The sequence below is a fragment of the Crinia signifera genome, chromosome 7, assembly GCF_055691185.1.
Source record: "Crinia signifera chromosome 7, ASM5569118v1, whole genome shotgun sequence".
NCBI lineage: Eukaryota > Metazoa > Chordata > Amphibia > Anura > Myobatrachidae > Crinia > Crinia signifera.
In genome coordinates, this window is record NC_139223.1 from 47,269,199 (window position 1) to 47,295,269 (window position 26,071).

A 26,071-nucleotide genomic window follows, 5' to 3' on the forward strand; every position below is an offset into this window, starting at 1 on the left:
GGAATCCGCATTAAATGTCAGTTTTAGGCCCATTGGCTAGTTAAGTCTGTATGATGCAGGTGATACAAATTATAATGTAAGTTAATGACCTGTGTGTGCGAGGCCGTCCTGCGATGAAATCCTGCTACTTTTCTGATTCGCAAGCTGCGCACAAGGTGTTTGACAGGAACTTGGCATCTGGGGGTGGACACCGGCCCTATAGTGTGAGTGCTAAGATATATACAGGCATGCCTAGGAAAGTGCCAGGGAGTAAAAGCTTGTTGTGCCTAAGCGTTTTAGGGGAGGGTGTGTGACGTCCGCTCCAGGCCGGATATGCCTTTTTCCATTGCATCGCCGAGTAAAGGGGGTATTCAATCCTGACCCATTTTCACCCAGCTTGACAGTTTCATGACAGGCAGAATATTAAATACAAAAATGTAATTTCAATTTTTCTTGTTTTGTCTCCAGATTTAACAGAAATGATGCGGGCGCTCGGTTACCCCCGCCTCATCTCAATGGAGAATTTCCGTAGTCCCAACTTTCCGCTGGTTTCGGAAGTTCTCATTTGGTTGGCTAAAAGGTACAGTACAGGTCACATTTAAGTACTGTCATCAGGCTTTACATTGTACTATATCAGGATGTTTTCTGTCCTTACTAGGTATGAGCCTCAGTTGGTCATTCCTCTGGACGTGGACACAGAACAGGACCGAGTGTTCTTCATTAAGGCTGTAGCAGAGTTTATGGTAAGGACACACTGTAATGTCCAATGGCTTCCGAATACTGACATTATGCAGGACTATATTATGGACATATCACGGCTAGGCTGCAGTTAGGTTTATATAATATCGGCGACTTGATGACATGTGGACATTATAGGAGTTATGAAGGTGGAACTCACACACCATGTCTATGCTAAGTGGCACATACACCTCAGTGGAGATATTTATGTCTCCAGGCTGTGCGCCATACACAGCAATCTCCAACATCAGCTCCATCCTGTGCGCCATACACAGCAATCTCCAACATCAGCTCCATCCTGTGCGCCATACACAGCAAGCTCCAACATCAGCTCCATCCTATGCACCATACACAGCAAGCTCCAACATCAGCTCCATCCTGTGCACCATACACTGCAAGCTCCAACATCAGCTCCATCCTGTGTGGCATATAGAGCAAGCTCCAACATCAGCTCCATCCTGTGTGCCATACACAGCAAGCCCCATCATCAGCTCCATCCTGTGCGCTATACACAGCAAGCTCCATCATCAGCTCCATCCTGTGTGGCATATAGAGCAAGCTCCAACATCAGCTCCATCCTGTGTGCCATACACAGCAAGCTCCATCATCAGCTCCATTCTGTGCACCATACACGGCAAGCTCCAACATCAGCTCCATCCTGTGCACCATACACAGCAAGCTCCAACATCAGCTCCAGCCTGTGCGTCATACACAGCAAGCTCCAACATTAGCTCCATTCTGTGCACCATACACAGCAAGCTCCAACATCAGCTCCATCCTGTGCACCATACACAGCATGCCCCAACATCAGCTCCATCCTGTGTGGCATATAGAGCAAGCTCCAACATCAGCTCCATCCTGTGCACCATACACAGCATGCCCCAACATCAGCTCCATCCTGTGCACCATACACAGCATGCCCCAACATCAGCTCCATCCTGTGTGGCATATAGAGCAAGCTCCAACATCAGCTCCATCCTGTGCACCATACACAGCATGCCCCAACATCAGCTCCATCCTGTGCGCCATACACAGCAAGCTCCATCATCAGCTCCATTCTGTGCGCCATACACAGCAAGCTCCAACATCAGCTCCAACCTGTGCACCATACACAGCAAGCTCCAACATCAGCTCCATCCTGTGCACCATACACTGCAAGCTCCAACATCAGCTCCATCCTGTGTGGCATATAGAGCAAGCTCCAACATCAGCTCCATCCTGTGTGCCATACACAGCAAGCCCCAACATGAGCTCCATCCTGTGCGCCATACACAGCAAGCTCCATCATCAGCTCCATTCTGTGCGCCATACACGGCAAGCTCCAACATCAGCTCCATCCTGTGCACCATACACAGCAAGCTCCAACATCAGCTCCATCCTGTGTGGCATATAGAGCAAGCTCCAACATCAGCTCCATCCTGTGTGCCATACACAGCAAGCCCCAACATCAGCTCCATCCTGTGCGCCATACACAGCAAGCTCCATCATCAGCTCCATTCTGTGCGCCATACACGGCAAGCTCCAACATCAGCTCCATCCTGTGCACCATACACAGCAAGCTCCAACATTAGCTCCATCCTGTGCACCATACACAGCAAGCTCCAACATCAGCTCCATCCTGTGCGCCATACACAGCAAGCTCCAACATTAGCTCCATCCTGTGCACCATACACAGCAAGCTCCAACATCAGCTCCATCCTGTGCGCCATACACTGCAAGCCCCAACATCAGCTCCATCCTGTGCACCATACACAGCAAGCTCCAACATCAGCTCCATCCTGTGCGCCATACACAGCAAGCTCCAACATCAGCTCCATCCTGTGCACCATACACAGCAAGCCCCAACATCAGCTCCATCCTGTGCACCATACACAGCATATCCCAACATCAGCTCCATCCTGTGCGCCATACACAGCATATCCCAACATCAGCTCCATCCTGTGCACCATACACAGCATATCCCAACATCAGCTCCATCCTGTGCACCATACACAGCAAGCCCCAACATCAGCTCCATCCTGTGCACCATACATAATATTTATTTGATGAGGGCTATAGGTACGAGCAGCCCCTTAATGCTCTGTGGTTTTCCAAGTACCAGCATTCAGGGAAGGCTTGCTGGAACCTGTAGTCCTCCTGTAAAATACAATATTACTTCTATCTTTGCACTTGATTACTATTAACTTGGCACTCACTGCCCAGGGGTGCTGGCCTGGGCTTCACAAGTGCCCTTTGGTGACTTGGAGGGGGGCCCCTTTATTGGGGTGGTCCCCACTTCCCCAAGCCCAGGCTGAGTAGTTAGGGAGGATAAAGGTTTTAGCCCTGGGATACCGTAAATCATGCGCTTTGTCATTACCTCCCTGCTTGTGGAGCTTGGGGCTGGTTCTATAAAAACGGGGAACCCCTACTTGTTATGTTACTTATATTTTTCATAAAATCAGGGAATACCCTACACAATTGTCACCCTGTATTTTTTTGAACCATGATCGGCTCCTGCTGAAGCATGCACGGAACTTAGTGATCTGTGTATGCTTCTGTACAACTCACCAGCCTGAAACTGGGCTATTATTTTATCACAGGTCGTGCACCAAACCCAAACCTGTTTATGTGACATGGTGGTATCACCGTACACCTAACAAGTTGTCAATGAATTTCTGCTGCTGATGGTGGCAGAAATGTGATCACACTATGAACCTCAATGTTTGTTCATGGTTCCACCAGCCTGCGCTTTCCTCAATAAATTAGCTGGGGAATGGATCAGTAGGTTGACCTAATGATGGTCGACAGTCATTAGGTCGACACCACTGGGTCGACATACTGCAAGGTTGACAGGTCATTAGGTTGACAGTCAAAAGGTTGACATGGGGGTTTTCACTGTTATTTGACCAGAATGTCCACACAGTCGACATGGACACAGGATTAAGTGCACCGAATCCCCTCGCATAGCCAGCTGCGCTCGCCATGCTTCGAGCATGGTTCCTCGCTGCACTCGACAAACTATTTTATTCTCCCATCACACCCTGGTGGATGGTAGGGCATGAAATACCTCCTGTCGGCACATGTCGGCTCAAACAGTGAAAACCCCATGTTGACCTTTTGACTGTCGACCTAATGCTTGTGTTGACCTAATGACCTGTCGACCTTGCAGAATGTTGACCTAGTGGTGTCAACCATCTTTGGGTCGACCAGCCGACGATATCCCATTAGCTGTGTAAATCTAGAAAGGAGTAAATAGCTGCCTAACAATGTGGTATTTCTCTTTCAATGGTCCTGGTGACACAGCTTCACATTGGGATGTAGGAGGGTCCGCAGGAGCCAGGCACCTATCCTAAAGCTTTTGGAGGGTAGACTCCTCCCCTACTGCATCCCAGACTCCTCAGTTCGTGTTAGGTGCCCACTGGAGTGGGTGCTATTCTAAAGGGCTGCCGGAGCAGCCGAAGGAGTAGAGTTAGTTAGGGTTTTTATTATTTTATTAACTTTTACACTAGCTAGGTAGGCACAGAGTGAGGATTCTCATTAGTGAATCCTCACTCTGCTAGCGCAGCAGGAGCTGACAGAAGCGCGTCCTGTCAGCTCACTGTGCACAAGGGAGACGCTGTCTGGCCTCCCTGTGCAGCGCTTACAGCTTCTTTTAAGAAGCTGCCTGGGCTCCGGAGCGCTCTGAAACCGGCTTCACGCTAGGTGGGGATCATGGGGGACAGGCGCTCCGTGATGGCGGCGGCCATTTTATGCGGAGCTTACACACTGAGCTCCTGATATGAGAGGACAGCAGTGTTGTTACAGGCATGTTCCGAGTGGTCCCCAGCTGAGGGAGAGATACTGGAACTAGGAGATCCTACAATGGGAGCGGCTGTCTGGGGGTAGTTGGCGCCAAAAGTCACAGACCCCGCAGCAGCAGGGACTTGGTCCCTTCCCTCACTCTGTTTTGGCGCCTTTCAGAACGCTTGCAGCGGAGCTGAGCTGGCTTACAGATCCTGACAGAGTGATTGGATTTCCTGGGCATCGCTTTCCCCATTCTGAAGACTACAGAAAGCTAAGTGAACTGAGTATATTGGTTCTGTATATAATGTCTGTACATTTAATGCTGTGACTGTGTTAATTGAGAACATCATGTCTGAGCAACAGTCTGTGGTTTTGGGGGAGGGAGCCTTAAATGCATTGAGCGCTCGCAGTGGTTGTACACTGAGATTTGTCCCTGAGCAGATAAGGGGGGCTTATGTATTTATTGCGCTGCTGTGAAACCCATGGGGAGTGAACCCCAGAGGGTAGTGCATCGGAGCTTGCGTGGGCTAAGTCCCTGGGCAGGTCTGAAAATGCTTTGGTGCATTACTGGACAGGCAGAGTGATGGCTGGTAACTTCCCTAGACCATTGCCATTCTCTCAGCAGTCCTATAGCTCCTTGCCTCGGACCCAGACAGATCCTGACTTATTACAGGTCATGCAGGATACTGCTATGGTAATCAGCAGGTTTAAATTACTTGTTGGACAAGTTTTATGGTTATTCTGTGGGGACCCCTAAAAGGTCTTATTCAGTGCCATTATTAGCTGCTGATGAGGAAGGAGAGTACACAGACATACCAATCAGGGTGATGTTTCTGAAGAGTCCTCAGCCTCAGGGGTAGAGGATTTTATTACTGCTGTTAAACAGGCATTAAATTTGTCTGTGAAGGACAAACTCCTGCAAAGGTTGTTTTTTATGAGACAGCGTAAAGAAACTTATATCTCCCTGCAAAGGGGCCTGGAAAACCCCTGATAAAAGGCTTCAGATACCTAAAAGATTTCTAAGCCTGTACCCCATGCCTGAGGCGCATGCTGACCTCTGGAAAAAAGTCCCAGTGGTAGATGCTTCTGTGGCACGTGTATCAAAGCCACAGGTGGAGCCACTGTGCTACCAGTACAAGGGGTAGCAGCGTTTAAGGACCCCATAGACAAAATGCTGGAGGGTAACCTCAAGGCAATATTTGAAGGGGTGGGATACACCCTACGCCCTCTGATTGCTTCAGCCTGGGTCTCTAAGGCCATGATCGTGTGGTCCAGAAATTTGTGCACTATTTTACACGCTGACCCTTGTGTGTTATTGCTTGCAGAGAAGCTTAAAAGCTGCTGCAGAGCATGTATTGGAGTCTGAGAGGAAGCTCTCAAAATGGCTGCCAGAGTTTCCACAGTGTCTGTAAATGCCAGGAGAGTGCTCTGGCTTAAGGCTTGGGAGGCAGATAATGTGTCTAAGAAAGCCTTAGAGGCATTAGCTTTTAAAGGAAAGCTGTTATTTGCTTCTGAACTGGAAGAGATTATTAAGCAGGCCACAGGTGGCAAAAGTACTTTCCTGCCAGTCCCTGCAGCCAAGCAGACATCAAGGTTTTCTGCTTTCAGGCCGGCCTTGCGGCCCTCCCTTAGAGGAGGTGCGTCTTTTCGAGGGCAGCCCTTCAGGGGAAAGGTCCAAAAGTCTAAATTTGGTTCCTTTCATAAGAAACCAAACACAAAAGGAGAGGACAAACCCTCTGCATGACTGCCAAGGGTTTTGCCCGGCGGTGGTCAAGATGGGGGGACATCTGACACTGTTCAAAGACGCATGGGCATTGTTAGACCGGGATTCTTGGGTGTTAGAAATTATAACCCAGGGTTACAGTATTCCCTTTAAAGGTCTTCTTCCAAGAAGATTCATTCCCACGCCAATACCAAAGGGGGCTCGGCTCCGTACAGCTCCCTTGGGAGCGGTTCATTCTCTTTTAGAGAAGGGTGTGGTGATCCCGGTCCCCAGAGCGGAGTGGAAAAAAGGCTTTTATTCCACTCTGTTTCTGGTGTCCAAACCAGACGGGTCTTTCAGACCGATTCTCAATTTAAAGTCGTTAATTATCCATTTGTGGGTAGACCATTTCAAAATGGAGTCTCTACAGTCAGTGCTGTTAAGCCTGGACCAGGGAGAATTTTTGGCGTTCATGGATGTCCAGGACGCGTACCTTCATGTTCCTGTTCACCCAGGACATCAGGCTCTATTGAGGTTTGAGATAGGAGACCATGCACTTGCAATTCCAGGCGTTGCCCGTCGGCCTGGCCACAGCGCCAAGGGTATTCACCAAGATAATGTCTGTAATGGCGGCTGTGCTTCGACTGAGGGGAATCACGGTGATCCCATATTTGGACGACCTGCTGTTCAGAGCGGAGTCAGCAGACATGTTGAAGAGTCACTTGGCAGAAGCCATCGGGTTTTTTGCAGGCTCACGGCTGGCTTTTAAACTTACAAAAGTCTCAGTTGGTGCCGTCACAGAGACTCCAATTCTTGGGGGTCATTCTAGTTACCCATCTACATCGGGTATTTTTACCGGAGGCAAAGGCCAGGGATCTGGTTGCCTTAGTCCAGGAGATTCTCAGCTCTCGGAGCACATCAGTATGGAGGTGCCTCAAGCTGCTGGGGAAGATGGTGGCGTCTTTCGAGACGCGGCAGTTTGCCAGGTTCCACTCTCGGGTGTTCCAGTGGAACATTTTGACGGCTTGGTCAGGAAACACACAGACCATGAAATCCGAACAGATAGTTCTGTCTTCGGAAACTCGAGCCTCCCTGAAATGGTGGACAGACGTGGACTCCCTTCAGTGGGGTCGGTCACTGCAGTCCTGGAGCTGGCTGGTATTTACTACCGACGCCAGTCTCAGGGGCTGGGGGGGCAGTAGTCTTGGACCTGCGTCTGCAGGGCTTGTGGACTCCAGAGGAATCTGCCTTACCGATCAACATCTTGGAACTGAGAGCTGTGTGGAAAGTGATTTCTCTAGCGGGAGACAGGTTACAGAGGCTCCCTTTAAGGATTCAGACCGACAACGCCACAGCTGTGGCGTATCTGAATCACCAGGGAGGCACACGCAGCAAACTGGCCATGTGGGAGGTGTCCAGAATCCTCTTGTGGGCGGAACAGTATGTTCCAGCCTTATCAGCTATATTCATACCAGGAGTGGAGAATATAGAGGCAGACTTCCTGAGCAGGGAGGAGCTGAAGGATGGGGAATGGAGCCTAAATCCTCAGATATTTCATCAAATTACCTTGAAGTGGGGAACCCCGGATGTGGACCCGATGGCATCCAGATTCAACCATCAGGTGCCCAGGTTTTATGCCAGGACGAGGGACCCACTGGCAGAAGCAGTGGATGCCATGACTATCCCCTGGGAGGGGAATCTTCTTTATGTTTTTCCGCTAGTCCCAATGCTGACGAGAGTTTTGAAAAGGATACAGGCCCAGGCAATTCCAGTGATTTTAGTGGCCCCAGATTGGCCAAGGAGGTCCTGGTACTCGAGGCTTCAGAGATTGTCTGTGGACTCGTGGCGTCTACCTCTGAGGTCAGACCTTCTAAAACAAGGACCGTCCAACCATCTGGATTCAGCTCGATTCATTTTGACGGCCTGGTTGTTGAAACCGCCATTTTGAGGAATAAAGGATTCTCAGAGGCAGTGATTAACACAATAATTAAAGCCATAAAGTCAGTGTCTTCTGCAAATTACTATAGGGTCTGGAAGACCTATATTCGATGGTGTGAAAGACAGAAGTCATACACATCACGCTTTAAATTGGCAAAATTGTTGGAGGTTTTGCAGGTTGGCTTTTCCTCCGGGTTAAGCCTTCAGTCACTCAAAGTACAGATCTCGGCCTTGTCAATTTACTTCCAAAGAAGGATTGCATTGTTAACGGAAGTACAGAACTTCCTGCAGGGGGTGTCTCGATTGAAACCTCCCTACAAGCAACCAGTAGCACCATGGGATTTATCTCTGGTTCTGGAGTGCCTTCAAAAGGCACCTTTTGAACATTACGGTCGGCTGACCTTAGATTCCTTACATGGAAACTGGTATTTTTGTTGGTAGTGGCGTCTGCAAAAAGAGTATCGGAGTTGGGAGCCTTGTCCTGCAAGGCTCCCTTCCTTATATTTCATGATGATAGGGCGGTCCTTCGGACAGTACCCCAATTTTTACCAAAAGTAGTCTCTGCTTTTCATCTAAATCAGGAGTTAGTTCTGCCTGTTTCAACCCCCAGAGGGTTCAAGGAAAAGGGACAAATTGAGGAATTTGGATGTTGTGCGCGCCTTGCGCATTTATGTGGACAGAGTTAAAAGTGTCAAAGACTGATACTTTGCTTGTTTTGTATGATGTACATAATAATGGTTGGCCTGCTTCTAAGCAGACCGTTGCTAGGTGGTTGCGCTCTATTATAGCGTTTGCATATACTAAAGTTGGTAGGCCTGTGCCAGCCAGAATTAATGCGCATACCACCAGATCAGTCACCACCTCTTGGGCGGTTCGACATGGGGCAACAGCTGAGCAGGTTTGCAGGGCTGCCACTTGGTCTTCTGTTCATACTTTTGCCAAATCCTATAGGTTCCATGAGTTCGCGTCGGTGGACGCATCATTCGGGCGAGCAGTGATGAGAACTGCAGACCTGAGCGTACCCACCCAAAAGGACCGGCTCTGGAACGTCCCAATGTGAAGCTGTGTCACCAGGACCATTGAAAGAGAAAAAGGGATTTTTGTAAGAACTTACCGTTCGAATCCCTTTCTCTGATATGGTCCTGGTGACACAGCGATCCCTCCCTTACGCTCAGTAAGTATGCCAGTGTTCATGATGTTTCATGTTATAATTGGTTGAAAAAGTTAAATTTAAAAATGTGCATATAATATGTGCAGGCGTTGTACTGAGTTAATGTATTCCAGTGGCTTTGAAAGATTGAACTGAGGAGTCTGGGATGCAGTAGGGGAGGAGTCTACCCTCCAAAAGCTTTAGGATAGGTGCCTGGCTCCTGCGGACCCTCCTACATCCCAATGTGAAGCTGTGTCACCAGGACCATATCAGAGAAAGGGATTTGAACGGTAAGTTCTTACAAAAATCCCTTTTTCCACAGTATGTGATATATTTATTCTCATAACATATTTACGCACGTACGCAATGTAACATTTAGGGGGGGTGAAAAAACACTTTAAATCCCCCCCCCCTCCTCAGCAGCGGCACACACCTACAGCATGTGCTGTGCTGACAGCAGGCTCAGCATGAGCTCTCACACTGTCAGTGAGAGCTCATGCTGGGCCTGCTGTCAGCTCAGCACATGCTGCAGGTGTGTGCTGCCCGGGAGGGACGGAGGAGGAAGCGGGGGGAGGGGGGGTTTGGATCCAGGGCCCCCGCCAGGTCCCTCCAGCAAGCCCGGGTAATTAGTAATGGTCCCCCCCTCTTGGGTGTTTGGCGTTAAGCAGCAAATGACCACTGCTTTAATGAGCAGTGTTGAATCACCCCCTAAGTGCCAATAATTCTCTAGTAAACTGACTCTTGTTTTTAATACATCATCGGTTTGAAAATAGGTATTTTTTCTTATGTTTGCAGATATTTTCCTGCTTGTATAATACACATTTAGTGAAGAAATGCAATGCATGCTGGGAGGGATGGAGTATAAAACAACATAAGATCGATATGACAGACCATGACCTTTTCTTCCATGCTCAGGCAGCATGCAGCATCAAAATGGATTATTAACATATTGCTTTCAAGTTAATAGACATCCGCCACAATAACAGGGTCTTTGTCTTTAGAGGGCTCTTGTTAGGCTTTGATCTTGTATAGTGCGGCTTATGGAAATAAGTAGCGCAGCTAGTGAGAAGGTCACCTATTGTTATCTGTAACAGTGTGTGTACTATTAGATGATACAATAACATCATAAGTGTACGCAATACTCCAATGAAAGCAACTGCTATTTCCTTGTAATAGAGCCAATGCAACCGCAACCCAATCGGCATAATAAAGGAATATACCTAGATCCCTCCAGGGCTTAGGTTTCTCCCCTGTCCCCCTTCCCACCATTTTTACCTTAGTGATTTTTCCCTTGTTTTCCTGCAGAACAGTTTTCCTACAAGCGATTAGTCTAATGATAATGCAATGTATTATTATTATTTATTTACAGTTTCTTATATAGCGCAGCATATTCCGTCGTGCTTTACAATTGGAGACAGTGATAGAACAAACTGGGTAGAAACAAACCGACATAGAGGTAGGAGGGCCCTGCTCGCAACCTTACATTCTATAGTACTGTTCCTTCTAGGAACTTCAAAGGGTAGGGCGCTGCTGCACAGGGGCAGCATAAGGGATGCGGACCTGCTGTGGGCCGCCCAGGGCCCCGCCGTCACAAAAAGGGCCGGGCCCGGCCGCCGCCAACATGAAAGGGGGCGTGCCCGGCCCCTCCAAAGTCTCTGCACTTCCACGGAAGTGACGGGCATTGCCATCTACAGACACCAGCGGGGTCAGAGGCAGGCTCTTTTAGCGGGGCGCTGCTACAGAGTGCATTTCGCCATTTCAAAATCAGGTAGGGCACAGCGTCCTGCTAAAACAGCCTAGCGGGAACACTATATAGTGTATTAGTATAGGGAAGGTTGTGTGAGGTCTTGGTGCACAGAGAGGTGATACTCAGCCATTTCTGTGTTTGTTATCTCCATTTCAGGCCACTAAGGCTCACATTAAGCTGAACACCAAGAAGCTTTACCAGGCGGATGGGAACTCTGTAACGGAGCTACTGAAAGTCACCGCCGTGTTGTACAATGCTATGAAAACCAAAGGCCTGGAAAGCATCCAGATCGGGGATGAGGACACAGCCACATTCAAGTTTGACCTTGGGACGAAAGTAAGTCATGTCTACTTGTATGCACCCCTAAGTGTAAAGCAGAACCTGGCTGCCTGCCACTTACCAGATACACCGCTGCTGCCTGCCACTTACCAGATACGCCGCTGCTGCCTGCCACTTACCAGATACGCCGCTGCTGCCTGCCACTTACCAGATACGCCGCCGCTGCTGCCTGCCACTTACCAGATACGCCGCTGCTGTCTGCCACTTACCAGATACGCCGCTGCTGCCTGTCACTTACCAGATACGCCCCTGCTGCCTGTCGCTTACCAGATACGCCCCTGCTGCCTGTCACTTACCAGATACACCGCTGCTGCCTGCCACTTACCAGATACACCGCTGCTACCTGCCACTTACCAGATACACTGCTGCTACCTGCCACTTACCAGATAGACCGCTGCTGCCTGCCACTTACCAGATACACCGCTGCTGCCTGCCACTTACCAGATACACCCTTGCTGCCTGACGATTACCATAAAGGCCCCTGCTGCCTGCCACTTACCAGATACACTGCTGCTGCCTGCCACTTACCAGATACACCGCTGCTGCCTGCCACTTACCAGATACACCGCTGCTGCCTGCCACTTACCAGATACACCGCTGCTGCCTGCCACTTACCAGATACACCGCTGCTGCCTGACGCTTACCAGATACACCGCTGCTGCCTGACGCTTACCAGATACACCGCTGCTGCCTGCCGCTTACCAGATACACCGCTGCTGCCTGCCGCTTACCAGATACACCGCTGCTGCCTGCCGCTTACCAGATACACCGCTGCTGCCTGCCGCTTACCAGATACACCGCTGCTGCCTGCCGCTTACCAGATACATCGCTGCTGCCTGCCGCTTACCAGATACACCCGTGCTGCCTGCCTGATGCTTACCAGGCACACCCGTGCTGCCTGCCACTTACCAGATACACTGCTGCTGCCTGCCACTTACCAGATACACCGCTGCTGCCTGACGATTACCATAAAGGTCCCTGCTGCCTGCCACTCTTCAGTTAAACATCGGCTAGGCTGCTCATGGCAAGGCAACGTGAATTATCAGGGTTCGAACAGGGAATGATAGTGTATGCCTAACGTATTGGACATTACAACATCCTGGTTCTAAAGTCACAAGTGTGTACCAGGAATACCTGATGAAAGGTATTTCACCCACTGTGGACAGTGCAGTGGCCATCCACAGGTGCTTTGTAATTGTGGCCATTGGCGCCTGCCCAGAATTTGATGTGGTAGCTGCCAGTGTTATTTCCATTACGTTCTACCCTTATCACTTGATGTGCAGCTAATAATTCCAGACCTTGTCCGCCACTCTAATCTCTCGCCTGTCCCTCAGATTACCGACTTGAAAATGGCCAGACAGCTCGCATCTGAAATCACCTCCAAAGGAGCTTCGCTTTATGACATCCTGGGCAAGGAGGCCGACCTGAGAGTAAGTGTAATCCTCACCCATGAAAACAACATGGTCATACAGTAACACTGTTATTGGATAATAACCATTTCTATAGCCCCATAAACACTAAGGGATATTTTAAACAATATCGCTCATTTTTCCACCCTTCTGTGCGATATTGTTCAAAATATTGCCGTGTGTGTGTGTGCGCTGAATATTGGCGTGCCTGCCCACCCCTGCTATCTGTTGTCCTGAGCTTAACAAGGGCGCAGCATGGCCGTCACTCCCTCCCGCCAGCATGGGCAAGTGTGTATGCACTTACCTATGCCAGCACTTCTCTGTGTTCCCACTGCCTCCAATATCACCGGGTACTCCTATCATGTAGTGTGTACCTGGCTTATGGGTGCTCTGATGGTCATCTGTGCATTGTGAGGTGGTGGTTGCTGATGATTAAGAGCAGGGATAGGTGTGTAATGTTATTGGGGGTGACGGAGAAGCGTCCGATCAACATCATGAATGGAAACCATGCGTGGCTAATTTTAGCAAATGAAAAAACAAGTGGTGGTCCTTTGCAGGATCAGATGCACTCACCACACTAGGCACTGTGACACTCTGTTGTATGAGTGCGGAATCTTTTGCAGCGATCCTTCAGAGTCCATAGAGTGTTGGATTCTCTGTATATGACCGTTATTTGGAAGAGAATGGCAAAGTGGATATGGACGGACACGCCAGCCTGGCCATCCACAGCCGCCTTTCATTTGCAGAGGCTACGGGACACGCGGCTTTCCCACAACAGCCCGGTCATCTCCTGCTGGCGCTCCCACATACAGCGTTTGGAGCGCAGAGATCTCTTGCAAGTCTGCCCCGACATTGTGGCTGATCTATCTACACCTGCTCTGCAAGACGCACCGGCCATTGATTTGTGGTCCCGCCCCGAACAAGCATCGCCAAGCCTGCATTCCCAGGGGAACGCCCATAAAACGCTGGGTGTTCCCCCTTATGCCACCCCCTGCCCAGCCCCTTCCTCCCCTGCCTGTGTGAATGTCTCTGCAAATTTGATACTTGCCAAAGGAGTTTGCCCAGGGGTCTACACAGGTGCATATACGCGCATGCGCAGATCCACCAGACCATTGAAAACAGGGCCGAATTCAGACCCATCTGAATCTGCCCCCATTCTCTGTATGGAGACTACTTAGCACACAGTAACTGCAGAACCGTTGTATAATAATATTATATACATATAACCATAACATCTGCTGGGAGTCTTTACCCGTAATTCTTAAGGCCCCCATACACTGTGCGATTTTGGGCCGATTCCACGCGATTTCGGCACTTGGGCCGATAAATCGCGATAAATCGGCCCAAAATCATATGCGTGTGACATTTGATCTGATCCGAAGCGCGGTCCCGTGCAGCACATACGATAACGTCCAACCTCCTGCAGCAGGCGGGCAGCAGAAGGGGGTGCCGGTCACAGTAGGGCGGTGATCAGTGTGTGAACTGCATCGCCGCAGCGGCAGCTGTTACATGTTTGAAATAACATGTCAAATGACTGTCCGGCTTCTGATTGGCTGAGATAGAGCACTCTCAGCCAATCAGTGGCTGCTGAGAGTGCTCTATCTCAGCCAATCAAAAACCGGACAGTCATTTGACATATTATTTTTTTTAAGTTGTAATAGTCGCCGCTGCAGTGCACACACTGATCACCGCCGCCCGCCCCACTGTCACTACACACACCCACCCCCCTCGCTGCCCTCACCAGGCACTCATTTCACTGCACACACTGATGATCACCGCTGCCCGCCCCACTGTCACCGGTGAAATCGCATGCGATTTATCACATGTAAAAAATGGCACATCAAGAGCCAAATTGTATGTGAGCCTACCAGGGAGCTGCCGGGCGGCTCGCAGGAGAATTCCCTCGGACAAGTCGGCCTAATGTATGGGGGCCGTTACTGTATGTGTATTATTGTTTACTGAAACTACCGTATGTACCGTAGTTAGTTACCTCAGAGCTGCAGATGTCTGGTGTTATTTATCTTCTATCCATATTGTGTAACCTCCCCCAGCAGTGTTTTCTTCCCAGGTCCCAGCACATAAGGGAACGTGCGTGCTGTTCTATCTTATCTATCATTCCTATCATTACTTGGTCTTCCTTTTAAAGCTGGATTTCTAGAGTGGGAAATCTGATGATATTTCCTGAGTGGTACAGAGGGAATAGTGTCACGTCTGTAATGAGACCCTGTATGAAGAGGAGGCTGATGTAGGAGTACTCTGGAGAATGACACAAGAACTCATTTCTCGCGTCTGCTGGGTGACACTCATAATGCTGCCAGTGGCATCGGTATATTGTTGTTAGGTCGACACCTGAAAGGTCAACATGCATTGGGTCAAACACTGAAAGTCGACACCTGAAATAGGTCAACATGCTGAAGGTCGACACAAGCATTAGGTTGACAATGGCTAGGTCAACAGTGAAAAGGTCGACATGGGTTTTTTTGGGGGGTTTTTTTGCGCCGACATGTCCCAACAGGCGATATTTCATGCCCTACCATCCACATGGGTGAGGAGGGAGAATAGAAAAGTGTTCCGAGCATAGCAAGCCAAGCGAGGGATCGCGGTGCACCAATACTACTGTGATACCGATGCAAAAATAAATACACATCACATGTAATAACACAGCACAGTATACTATCTGATCACAGGGCCTGGGCACAGCATTATAAGATCAATCATTATTGACGTTAAGCCCTAGGAAAGTCAATACATAAAATCCTAACTACTGTACTTTAATAAACTACAGCTACAAAACTACTAACAAGGATAGTCAACCTTTTAGAATTCTATGAACACAGATTTTCTTTCTTTAACAAATGCATTTGCACCTCACGCATTTGCACCTCACTTCTTTTATTCTGCCTTAAGCTTTAAAATGATATTAAACAGAGCAATATGCTGGAAATTGCTTAATTTCCTTAACAATGTCTATGTATGTTTTGACTTTTTAAACTCTTTAAAAATTTCACAAGCAGGAGAAAGGGGTCTTCCTGTGTGATCCTATATACTGAAAGACCGCACAGGATAGCATCCTCTTTTCTTTTTTACCCCGTGAAATCATTAAAAGTATATGTTTTAATTCCATTATTTTTCTCTTTGGTGTGCATCCAACATGCAAACTTCCCTTTCCTCTTCAAATAACTTGTCTACTATTGTCTACTATTCGCCTAATCACTAATAAATAAAGGCGGTTCTCCTGAGTAAATCCCAAAAACAATAACGGGATACAATAGAATTATGTGCTCCTTTCCCCCTATAAGCGCTTGACAGTGCATCATCCCCTGAATGAAGTGAACACTAATTCCCATTGATTTGATTGTAATAGTCACAAATAATGTGATTGTACCCTATTTGACTAAACCTCATGGTGGTTATTGATACCTGATCACTGCGGCGGGATTTAGCAGGGCCCTGCGATTGCCCAATAGCAACTGCACGGTCTGAGGGCAATCCCGCCACGTGCAAGCCTGCGAACCGCTTAGCACAACTTGAGAAAATCAGCTGGATTGGCGATTCCCTACATATGCATTTGCCACTCACTCACCATCAGATGATTTTTCTAGTGTGTGTGCAGCCTATCGCAGCCACCGAGTAAGTCCTATGACAGAAACATTCGGATCGGGGCCTGAGCTGACGTCACACGCCTATCTCTCCAACACCTGGGCATGCCTGCGTTTCCCCGACATTCTCAGTAAACAGCCGCTTACCACCCTCAAATGCCAGCTTTCTGTCAGTCTACTTACAAACAGCTAGCGATTAAAAATTGTGCAGGATTTTATCGCAGGACAGGACAGCCTCGGGTATGCATACGGATAGACATGTGCAGTCTATCGCTAATTATGCGGCCTGCAAGTTCTCAACCATACAATCAGGTCTGAATAACCCCGCCCCCCCCCTATGTCATGTACATCTTGTCAACATGGTCGCAATGTAAACATGCCACAAATCTATATTAATTGCATTTACAATGATGACATGATTAGAATGTTGACACTGCCTTCCTGGTGGGAGTATTCATTTCAGTAGCTGGATTTAGTAGATCTGCCATATTTAACCCCTTCAGTGGTGGTGGTGGTGGGGGGGGGGTTCTTGTAGCGCTCCCCACTGGGTGAGTTTTTTATGGGGAGCGCTCCACCACTGCCTCACTGGGTGCAGGCAGCGCTGCTGAACTGTCAATCAGCCGCTGCCCGTCCGGCACCCCGTCCCCTGCAGCCGGCTTGTCATAAACCGGCGCCAGAGACTTCAACAGAAAAGCCGGGGGGGAGGAGGAGGAGGAGGCGCGGCAGAGGGGAGGGAGCCGGTTTAAACAGTGGCAATCCCAAGAATTGTTGGTATATATACCCACTAGTTACCAGACTGTCAAATGACACAACAGCATCACACATTTTAAATGTTGCATCAGGTGCAATCTTGTGGCTGGACACTTGAATTCCCCCCCATAGAGGTGAGGAGCAGCATTTGTCTTTTATAATAAAATTTCAAGGTTCCTTTGGGTCCGAATTCGTCCCCAATGTTTAGGGTATGTGCTTGCGCAATTATTTCACACCAGCCGGGCCAGGGAGGGCCGGGAGCAGGGGAACGCCCAGCGGGGGGGGAGTCCATAGAGGGAGAAAAGAACCTGTGGTGAGCACAGCAAACCACCGAGCCTGCAGCATGGCGAGCGCAGCAAGCCCGGAAGTGGCTGCAATGCACTTGCCCCCCTGTCGGAGTATCGGCAGTCGGGATACCGATGTCGGTATAATGACCGTCAGAATCCCAATTGTCGGGCCACTCAACCACACCGATGTGCTTTATAAATGCATCTTTTATCTAGATTTTGTTTAGGAATTTGAGAGATAGAAGTTGCCTTGTTATAATTACTGGTTCTTCAGTTAGGCACTTTAATCACTTTACTATATTGCATTTCCTCCTGTGTCATTGCTCTGTGCCTCATCACAGGAGACAGCCACCAACATTGCCTTTACCTGTCCTCTATTTGTTGCATTACAGAAGAATCAGCTGTGAATTGACCGTTCTCACTGTGTTCCTGCAGGAAAGACTTTGGGCCACATGTAATGGTGGCTGTGCAGGATGCCGGATGAACTCTGACTTTTTTAAAACGGCAATCACTTACAAGGCAAAACCATGCCTTCTAAGTGATTGCCCCTTTTAAAAATGTCCGGCATCCTGCACAGCTGCCGGATTCGGACAGTGGCCCACGGTCTTCATTATATTGTGTTGTAGGATGTTGTGTTATTGTATTGTCAGTTGTTGTGATTGCAATCTATTGTTTTATGAAATAAATGTAAGCTGCTTACTCCCAACAGTTGGAATCCTGGGCTGTTTTTTCTCCACTCAACAGATACTTGATGGGTGGAATTCACTGTTCGGAAAGTGGGCATGTCGGCAAAAAGGGATTGGCCGGAAAACAGCTGTGAATTTGACAATCCGTGGCCGTTTCTGACAAAACAGATCCGACTTGTTTTAAACTCGGATCTGTTTTTTTTCGGAATCCGCCTTCAATGCTGTTGGAATGGCAACATTGAATAGGCGGCGCCCGCAATTAACGACCAAGATTGAATACCCTCCTTAGTCATTTTTATACTTCAAAAAGGATTTCAGTATTTTCTAAAAAAGAGAAACAAACCGTTGCAGAATATAGTAGTTAAACAACGTTGGAAGGTCAGGACTCTGCCCAATCTCTCTATTGAGTTACGCAGTGGCTCTTAATCACAGGTTCTCAAACTCAGACCTCAGAACCCCCCACGGTGCATGTTTTCCATGTCTCCTCACAGAATCACAAGTGAAATAATTAGCTCCAACTGTGGATCTTTTAAAATGTGTCAATGAGTAATGAGTGCACCTGTGCACCTGCCGGGTGACCTGGAAACCGTGAACTGTATGGGGTCCTGAGGACCGAGTTTAAGAACCCCTGCTCTAAATAATACAGATGAGCTCCTGGTGATAGGATCATGTACTGAACTGTGTGTTCTTGCAGGAACTGAGAACAGCCGCTATTGCCCGTCCTCTGGAGATAAATGAAACTGAAAAAGTGCTGAGGTCTTCCATTAAAGAAGTCTTAGTAAGTACACATTTATTTCCGAACTAACAGGCTTTCTCCACAGGATAAGTGTAATTGTTTGCATAGTTCTGGTAAACTAAAACCGAAACGCTCAATCCTGGTCCTCTGGGTCTGTTCATTACCTACATGCTTTATTACATGCAAATTCATAATCAGACATGCTCAAGTCATGCTCTTTATAGATCTGCCGTAATTCCCCCTAGCGAGTTTATCCTCCTGACTTGCCTATATACAGTACATCCGGAAAGTATTCACATCGCTTCACTTTTTCCAAATATGCGGCCAGGACCGTGCGTGCGAAACCCCGCCTTCCGTACGGATCGCCAACTCCGTCCGTACGCGGTAAGAAGCTGGCCGAACGGACCGCACGTGTATTTTTCATGGAATATGCCTCCTCCATCTCAGGGAACCTCCCCCATCATTCGATGGTCGCAGACCATCGAATGCAGGACCGGGTGGTCCACCAGCTCCCGCAACCTTAGACCACGCGGACATTTTTCCGTGCAAAAGCAGGGATCTGGGCGGGCAGCTGACATCCGGCGATGTCATATGTCCGCCCCCTACACGTGCGTCACGGCCGCATTACCATGCGTACGCCCAGCGTTTGCATGGGAACGCCCATGAAATGCGGGGCGTATGCATATGGTAATGAGGCCAAATAGCCCTTCACGCCCCTCTCCACCCCCTGTTCGGAGTGTTCACATTTCATGCGGGATTTGGCCGTACGCCCCGCTCGCACATGCGCAGAGACGCCTCTGCACATGCGCAGACACAAAACATCGGCGGCACGAACGCACGCGGATATTACCGCACCAACCAGAATAAGGGCCTATGTTATGTTACAGCTTTATTCCAAAATTGAATACATTTTATATTTCCTCAGATATTCTACACCCAACACCCCATAATGACAACATGAAAACAGTTTGTTTTTTCTTCAAATTTATTAAAAATAAAATCACATAAGTCTCTTCACAGCCTTTGCGCATTACTTTGTTGCCGCACCTTTGGCTGCAATTATTGCCTCAAGTCTTTGTCATTTCTGCGAAAGGTGCGTCTGGCTGGGAACAGCAGTAGTAATGTTACTCCTTATACATGGTAAATAACACAGTACGGCACAGATGTATTAAGCCTGGTGATAACGCACCAGTCGGTCAGATCCTAACTGTCCAACACAGCCTGTAAGTGCCGGGTCACACATAGCGCTTAACAGGTCCCGTTCATAAGGACCCACTTGGCAGGAAGGAGACTGCACATAGTCTTCTATGCTGCCAGCCACTCATCTGCCGCGGGCCGCAGTGGTCGAATCCAACTGCAGCATGCTGTGGTAGGACTGGATGGTGGGACGACCGCATTGTGGGACAGATGTATGAAGTAGTGATAAGGGAGGAGACGTGAGCCAGTGGAGAAGGGGCCCATGGCAATCAATCAGAACTGTATATACTATAAATTATACAGTGCAGCTGATTGGTTGCCATGGCAACTTCTCCTCTGGCTCACCTCTCCTCCCTTATCACTACTTCATACATCTACCCCATATTATAGTTGAAATCCTGTCGGCACTGGCCGGATCCTGTTCTGCAACGCTATATGTGACCCCACACAGCCTCCTTGCGGCCAAGTGGGTTGCCATCAATTTACATAGAGGTCAAATATATCCACTGAGGATGCCACTGAGGACGATTCTCCATATGGTTCATTGGAGGGTGGAGCTTTGTGAAAGGGGCGGTGGCTTTGTGTCTTTACCCCTATTTTTTCAATCTCTCTGAGGTCCAGTAGATAATGGCTGCCCCTGTTGTGGCTGTAGCTTACTACACTGTTAAAGGAGCCGGGTGCTGCACGTAATATTACAATATAGTAATATTCCACCCCGTTCCCCCTCACTTTAACCCCTGTCTATGTATGTTCTAATCATACCATACGACTATACTTACTGAATGTCATTGAGCAGATGTGTCTGTTCTGTGACGCATTACATCAAATAAATAACACCGTGACAATTCCTGCAACGTTTGAGTTCATTTTCTTGGATGAAGCTCCTCATTCATTTACACAATTCCCACCAGAGGTTCCATCAGAAAATCCGATCAAGCAGCCACTTCTGTGCCAGGAGGGGTATTTGTACAATTCTGTCATTTGTCAAATACATCTGCCTACCTACGCTCAGGTGTGGCTTTAATCAATTTGATTGACATATTTGAAAGAAGTGTCATAACAGTGCTTTATATAGAGCCATCAGGAAATGTTGCATTGAAACAAAATGAATAGTTTGATATTTGTACATCTTTAGACATTGAAATGCAAAGAACTCATTGTCCCTAATGAGTCATTAAGTCTTAGTTAATCTCGATTTAATGCATAAATGTAGATGAAAGGTTAATTCTGAACTTTTACTGGGACACAATGTGAAAAGCGGCACCTACAGCAAGAAGGTCTCGCTTATCCGCAAGCCAATGGCCGCACAGGGGTCATAGGGTCTACACGATTAAGGTCGACAGTCAGTAGGTCGACAACTATTGGTCAACAGGCCATAGGCTGACACATGAAAAAAGGTCAACATAGCTTATGTTGACATGGTCATGTTGACACAAGCAATGGGTCGACATGGAAAAGATAGACATGAGTTATACTATTAATGGGCAGTGCGGGTTTGTTCTAGGCTAGGATTCCATGGATCCCCAAAACTACAGCCACTTCGCCTGCAGATCAGAATCAGCCGCACAATGGCCCTCCTTTCAGATTTGTGAACGTCCCTGTGCGTTGGCACGGAGGGTTCGATGTTGAAACTCTGCGCATATTCGCTTATGTGCGTGTGCAGGGCTTCTATGCAAAGGCGGGGGTGTGGAGGAGGCGGCCAGTATAGGATCGCCTGCAGCGGAGAAGAAGGATGGACGGCGCTGCGGCTGAATTGGCTTTGTGCTGTTCACAGTCTGCCCGCGGGTGTCTAGCTGGCACCCTGCATCCACCAAATCCAGTCCTATCCCACAGTCCCACAGTCTATATAGATATACAATACTGTGCAAAATTTTTAAGCAGGTGTGGAAAAATACTGCAAAGTAAAGGCCCCCATCCACTAGTGTGATTTGCCCAATTTCTACACATAAAGGCCAATAAATTGTGGGAAAAAGTGTCCAATTGTAAGTTATTCACTCCTGATTCCGGTTCGATGCGCAGTCCCGCGCACATCGGATATGGAGATTGTCACTGCTGCACCAAGGATACAACATATCCTGCGGAAGTGAATGGGATCGCATATGATCCATCCTATGAAATCTAGCCGCTCTGGAGCCCAGTGGCCCCCCATTAGGATCTTGTCCAGGTATCACATGCGAGGCTGCATGCAATACCTCAGACTAATGTATCAGTGCCTTAGAACGCCTTCTAAAATACACAAAATGTGAATAGTTTATTTTTATTTACTAGCAAAATGTGAAGTAACTGAACAGAAGAGAAATGTAACTCAAATCAATATATGGTGTGACACCCCCCTTGCCTATAGAACAGCATCAGTTCTAGGTACTTGCTAAATATACTTTATTTGTTCAAATAGAATTGCTGGCTGTCGTTTTTTTTAAAAAGCATCCACATGTACATCGCAGCACCGTACATCTGAGTGGCAATATGCAGACAATTGCGTACACTGAACTGGATAGAGATGTAGCTACAAGAGTGTAACACGGAAGGTAATGTGAATTGATGTGAGGGTGTTTTGGATCAATGTCTTGTAAGCGCTATTTCTATTCTCGCTCTGTTCAGGAGCAGTGTCAGAAGATGAGAGACTCCCTGACTAATGGGGCATCTGATGAGGTGAACCTGGATTCCAAAATTGAGAAGCGCAGAAAGGAGCTGGAGAGGAATCGAGCGAGACTGCAGACACTGCAGAGCGTGAGGTAAATATATATTCTTTTATTATCCATTATTTGTATGTGCATCCATTTCTTACACAGCCCACGGCCCCTCTTCATAAACTGGGATCAGTAATATGTTATTCAAAGCAAGGCTGCCTAATGAAGTTATAGGTGTCAGTTGGAGCACGCCTCGATAAAGTTGTGCTTGTTCAGGGCTCACATAACTGAAGACCAAACTGTTCCCCTAAGTGTAATTATGCTTCTCAGGCCGGCTTTCATGGATGAATATGAGAAGCTGGAGGAAGAGCTTCAGAAGCAGTATGAGATCTACATGGACAAGTATCGCAACCTCTGCTACCTGGAACAGCAGTTAGAGGATCACCATCGGGTGGAGCAGGAACGTTTTGAGGTGAGAACCATGGTGGAGCATTATAAGCAATGACATTTCACACTAGTAAATCCATATGGAAAGACCCTAGGGCCTTGTTTATATAAGGACCAAACCTATTTTCACAGTTAAGTGATCATACTTCAAGTTGCGTTACCATTGTCGTTCGCATCGCGGATTTGGCGGCAGTGTGACTGACAGGAATGTTTGTGACTGGTAACGGTGGCTTACCGTTTTGGGGGGGCGTGTCACAGGGTGCGACCTCGTACACAGACACAATGGCTCTGGGGTCTCAGTTTTAATGCCTGTTGTCAGTGGCCATAGGGTAAGGGTACCCATACACCTGCGGGATCACTCCACTAACCTGCCAACACTGCCACTCCACTGACCGGATTTGTAGATTTTTCACATATCTATTCACGGTTTTGTAATTAACGTTTCCACTATAGACATAAGGACAAAACAAGTGGAAAATACCTAAATGAAAAACCAGGAACAAAAACAGAAAAGGATTGCGCTACTCTTATTAGTTGCAAGAAACCTGGAGAAACTACATACACACACATGAAATACAGGGTTGCTGTATGGTCCCATCTGTAGGAGGAGCAGGTGTTTACTATGGGAGTCCCTACATACAGAACATTGTCTACCCAGGGAGTGCCAAGTAGATTCTCCATCCACATCTGTGGTCAGTACTAATGCGTGTAATACCTGTGTCCTAGTGCCCACCAGCGCTACATGGTAGCCTCGACATTGCGTACTTTAATAATGATTCTAAAATACTTGCTCTGCAATTTTAACACCTAAAGTATTTTGACCAATTCACTTGGCACTCAAAGGACTAAGTACAGGGCTGAATCTGGATAGACAACAATTGATATCTCTTCTGTGCGTTCACCCTTATTTCAGTATGTGTGTGTGTGTGTGGGGGGGGGGGGGGGGGCGCTACATTTCCAAATAAGCCTCCTAATGGCTTAAAATACCCCAGGCACAACCACTTCAGCTGCTGCTAATAAGACTTAGTTGCTCCATTTATTCCTTCACATATTTTCAGTGTCAGAACCCTATGTTTGAACAATTAATTGTGAAAGCGCTTTTATTTAAACGAATGTTTCATAGAATAACTATGTAGGAATTTCTCTGGTCCGTAACGCACCCACTCACTGGCCAGGGGAGTGCAATAATCCTGGCTCAGCCACGGATTGCTGCACTATAGGCCTCATCTGCTCGTATCGATCGCTTCGGGAGATACAATGCGTTTCCCTGCTTATCGGTCTAGTCTCTGCTGCTCTCCCTGACAAATGGCTTGTGTAGTGTTCATTGCTGGAATTATAGGGTTTAGTGGGATAAACGTACGGCTGTCTGTAACCGCTCTGCTACAAACCAGAACTAATAGAAATGATTGTCACTTTGGGATCATTATGTTGCTGGTATCCGGTTCTGATAACAGTCTCTGTATATGGCTGCTGGAGTGTTGGCGACAGTGGATCTTGTCCGACGCTGTTATTATCTTTGAAAATGAAGTAAATACAGTTTTATACGGCAGAGAAAGCATTATACCTTTATAACTATAGGCAGGCTTTATATCGCTAAAGCATTGAGGGGGCCAGTAACTCAATAAGGGCCTGATTCTGAGTCTCGCACAGAAGCACATTTAGCAGTGGCTGTTGGCAATCACCTATCTGCAATGGGGTTGTGTGCAGGGCCAGAGACTATTTTTACCATCCATGCACCCTTTATTACCGATAGCAAGGATGCAGGATGTGACGCCATGGAAATGTTCATGGTTCTGGTATAAATTATATACAATTTCTATGTCTACATACTGTAGGTTAACAGTGACTAAAGGTCGACACAAGCAGAAGGTCGACATACATTTTTCATGTTTTTTCTGTGTCTATGTCAATATGGACACTGGATAAGTGTACCGCGTCCCCTCACATAGCTCACTGCGTCGCCGTGTTTCAGGCACTAATCAGCTATTTTTAGGTATCGACCTACTCACTGTTGACCATTAGTGGTCGACCTAGTGATTGTCGACCTAGATATTGTCGACGGGATACCGCCCCGTTTCTCCGTCTGACCGTGGACTCCTACACCTGCATCTTTGAATGCAGCCGCTTGCATTGACACATCCACGACATCCCACAATGCACCACTGAACGAACCATTTTTATCTTCATTTCCAGTCCCCGCCCAGGGCCACCCATCACTTTTACACTAGATTTCGGATACCGCCAGTCTCGATCACAACAGCGGCTCTGTACATACAGCGCATGTGCTATGCCCAAGTCAAACACCTGTTACAGCAAAATGACACCCCTATAGTCTCTGAGCCCCCTAGACGCTTGTATTTCTTATTTTTATGCAGCATGGACCGTTGATGGAGTTATCCCATTGTGTTGTTGCATGGCCATAGCGATAACTGCAGCGGTGGCCACTGTAAGCGCATTGGTTGCCCCCCTGCACTTCCCCAGGCAGCGGCTGTCTCACTGAGTGACATGATGTTATTAGCAGACCCATTAGGAAGCATGGGAACATCAGGAAAAGGCATGTGACTCACACACAATAGACAGGCTACTCGTTACTGTGACGGATGCTTGCTGAAGCCGGTAAGGCAATCCTTTTATACCCTTTATAGTTGGAGCAATGTGGATAGAACATCATACAAATCAAATTGGGGAGAAGGATGGCAGCGTACACTTGTCAGACATAAGGCCTGATTCAAATCTGCTGCAATCCCTTCGAAGTGCAAAAATATGCAAATATTACTTTAAACAATCCCTGTGTCTATGGATGTGAGATGGACAGAGCAAAGCTTGACATGCCCACTTATCTGAGCATTGTGCAGATCCATTGGCTGGTCCCATCGACGATACATCGGGCAAACATCGGCTTTTCAAGCAATTTCTGGCTAACTCTCTCTGTATATGGCCACTGTGTGCAGCAATAGAGACCGCAGCCATATTTG

General features: G+C 47.9%; 1 protein-coding gene across 4 annotated transcripts in view; it reads left to right on the plus strand.

Annotated features, from left to right (window-relative positions):
- The window catches only part of LOC146020122 (clusterin-associated protein 1-like), a 57,846-nt gene that overhangs the window by 1,445 nt on the left and 30,330 nt on the right, over positions 1–26,071 (plus strand). For all 4 annotated transcript variants that reach the window (XM_083152969.1, XM_083152970.1, XM_083152971.1 and 1 more), the window contains exons 2-8: positions 448–559; positions 638–722; positions 11,173–11,352; positions 12,690–12,785; positions 18,781–18,864; positions 22,621–22,754; positions 22,980–23,121. In XM_083152969.1, coding sequence (XP_083009095.1) covers positions 448–559; positions 638–722; positions 11,173–11,352; positions 12,690–12,785; positions 18,781–18,864; positions 22,621–22,754; positions 22,980–23,121 — 833 coding nt within the window. The remainder of the gene's footprint in view (positions 1–447; positions 560–637; positions 723–11,172; positions 11,353–12,689; positions 12,786–18,780; positions 18,865–22,620; positions 22,755–22,979; positions 23,122–26,071) is intronic.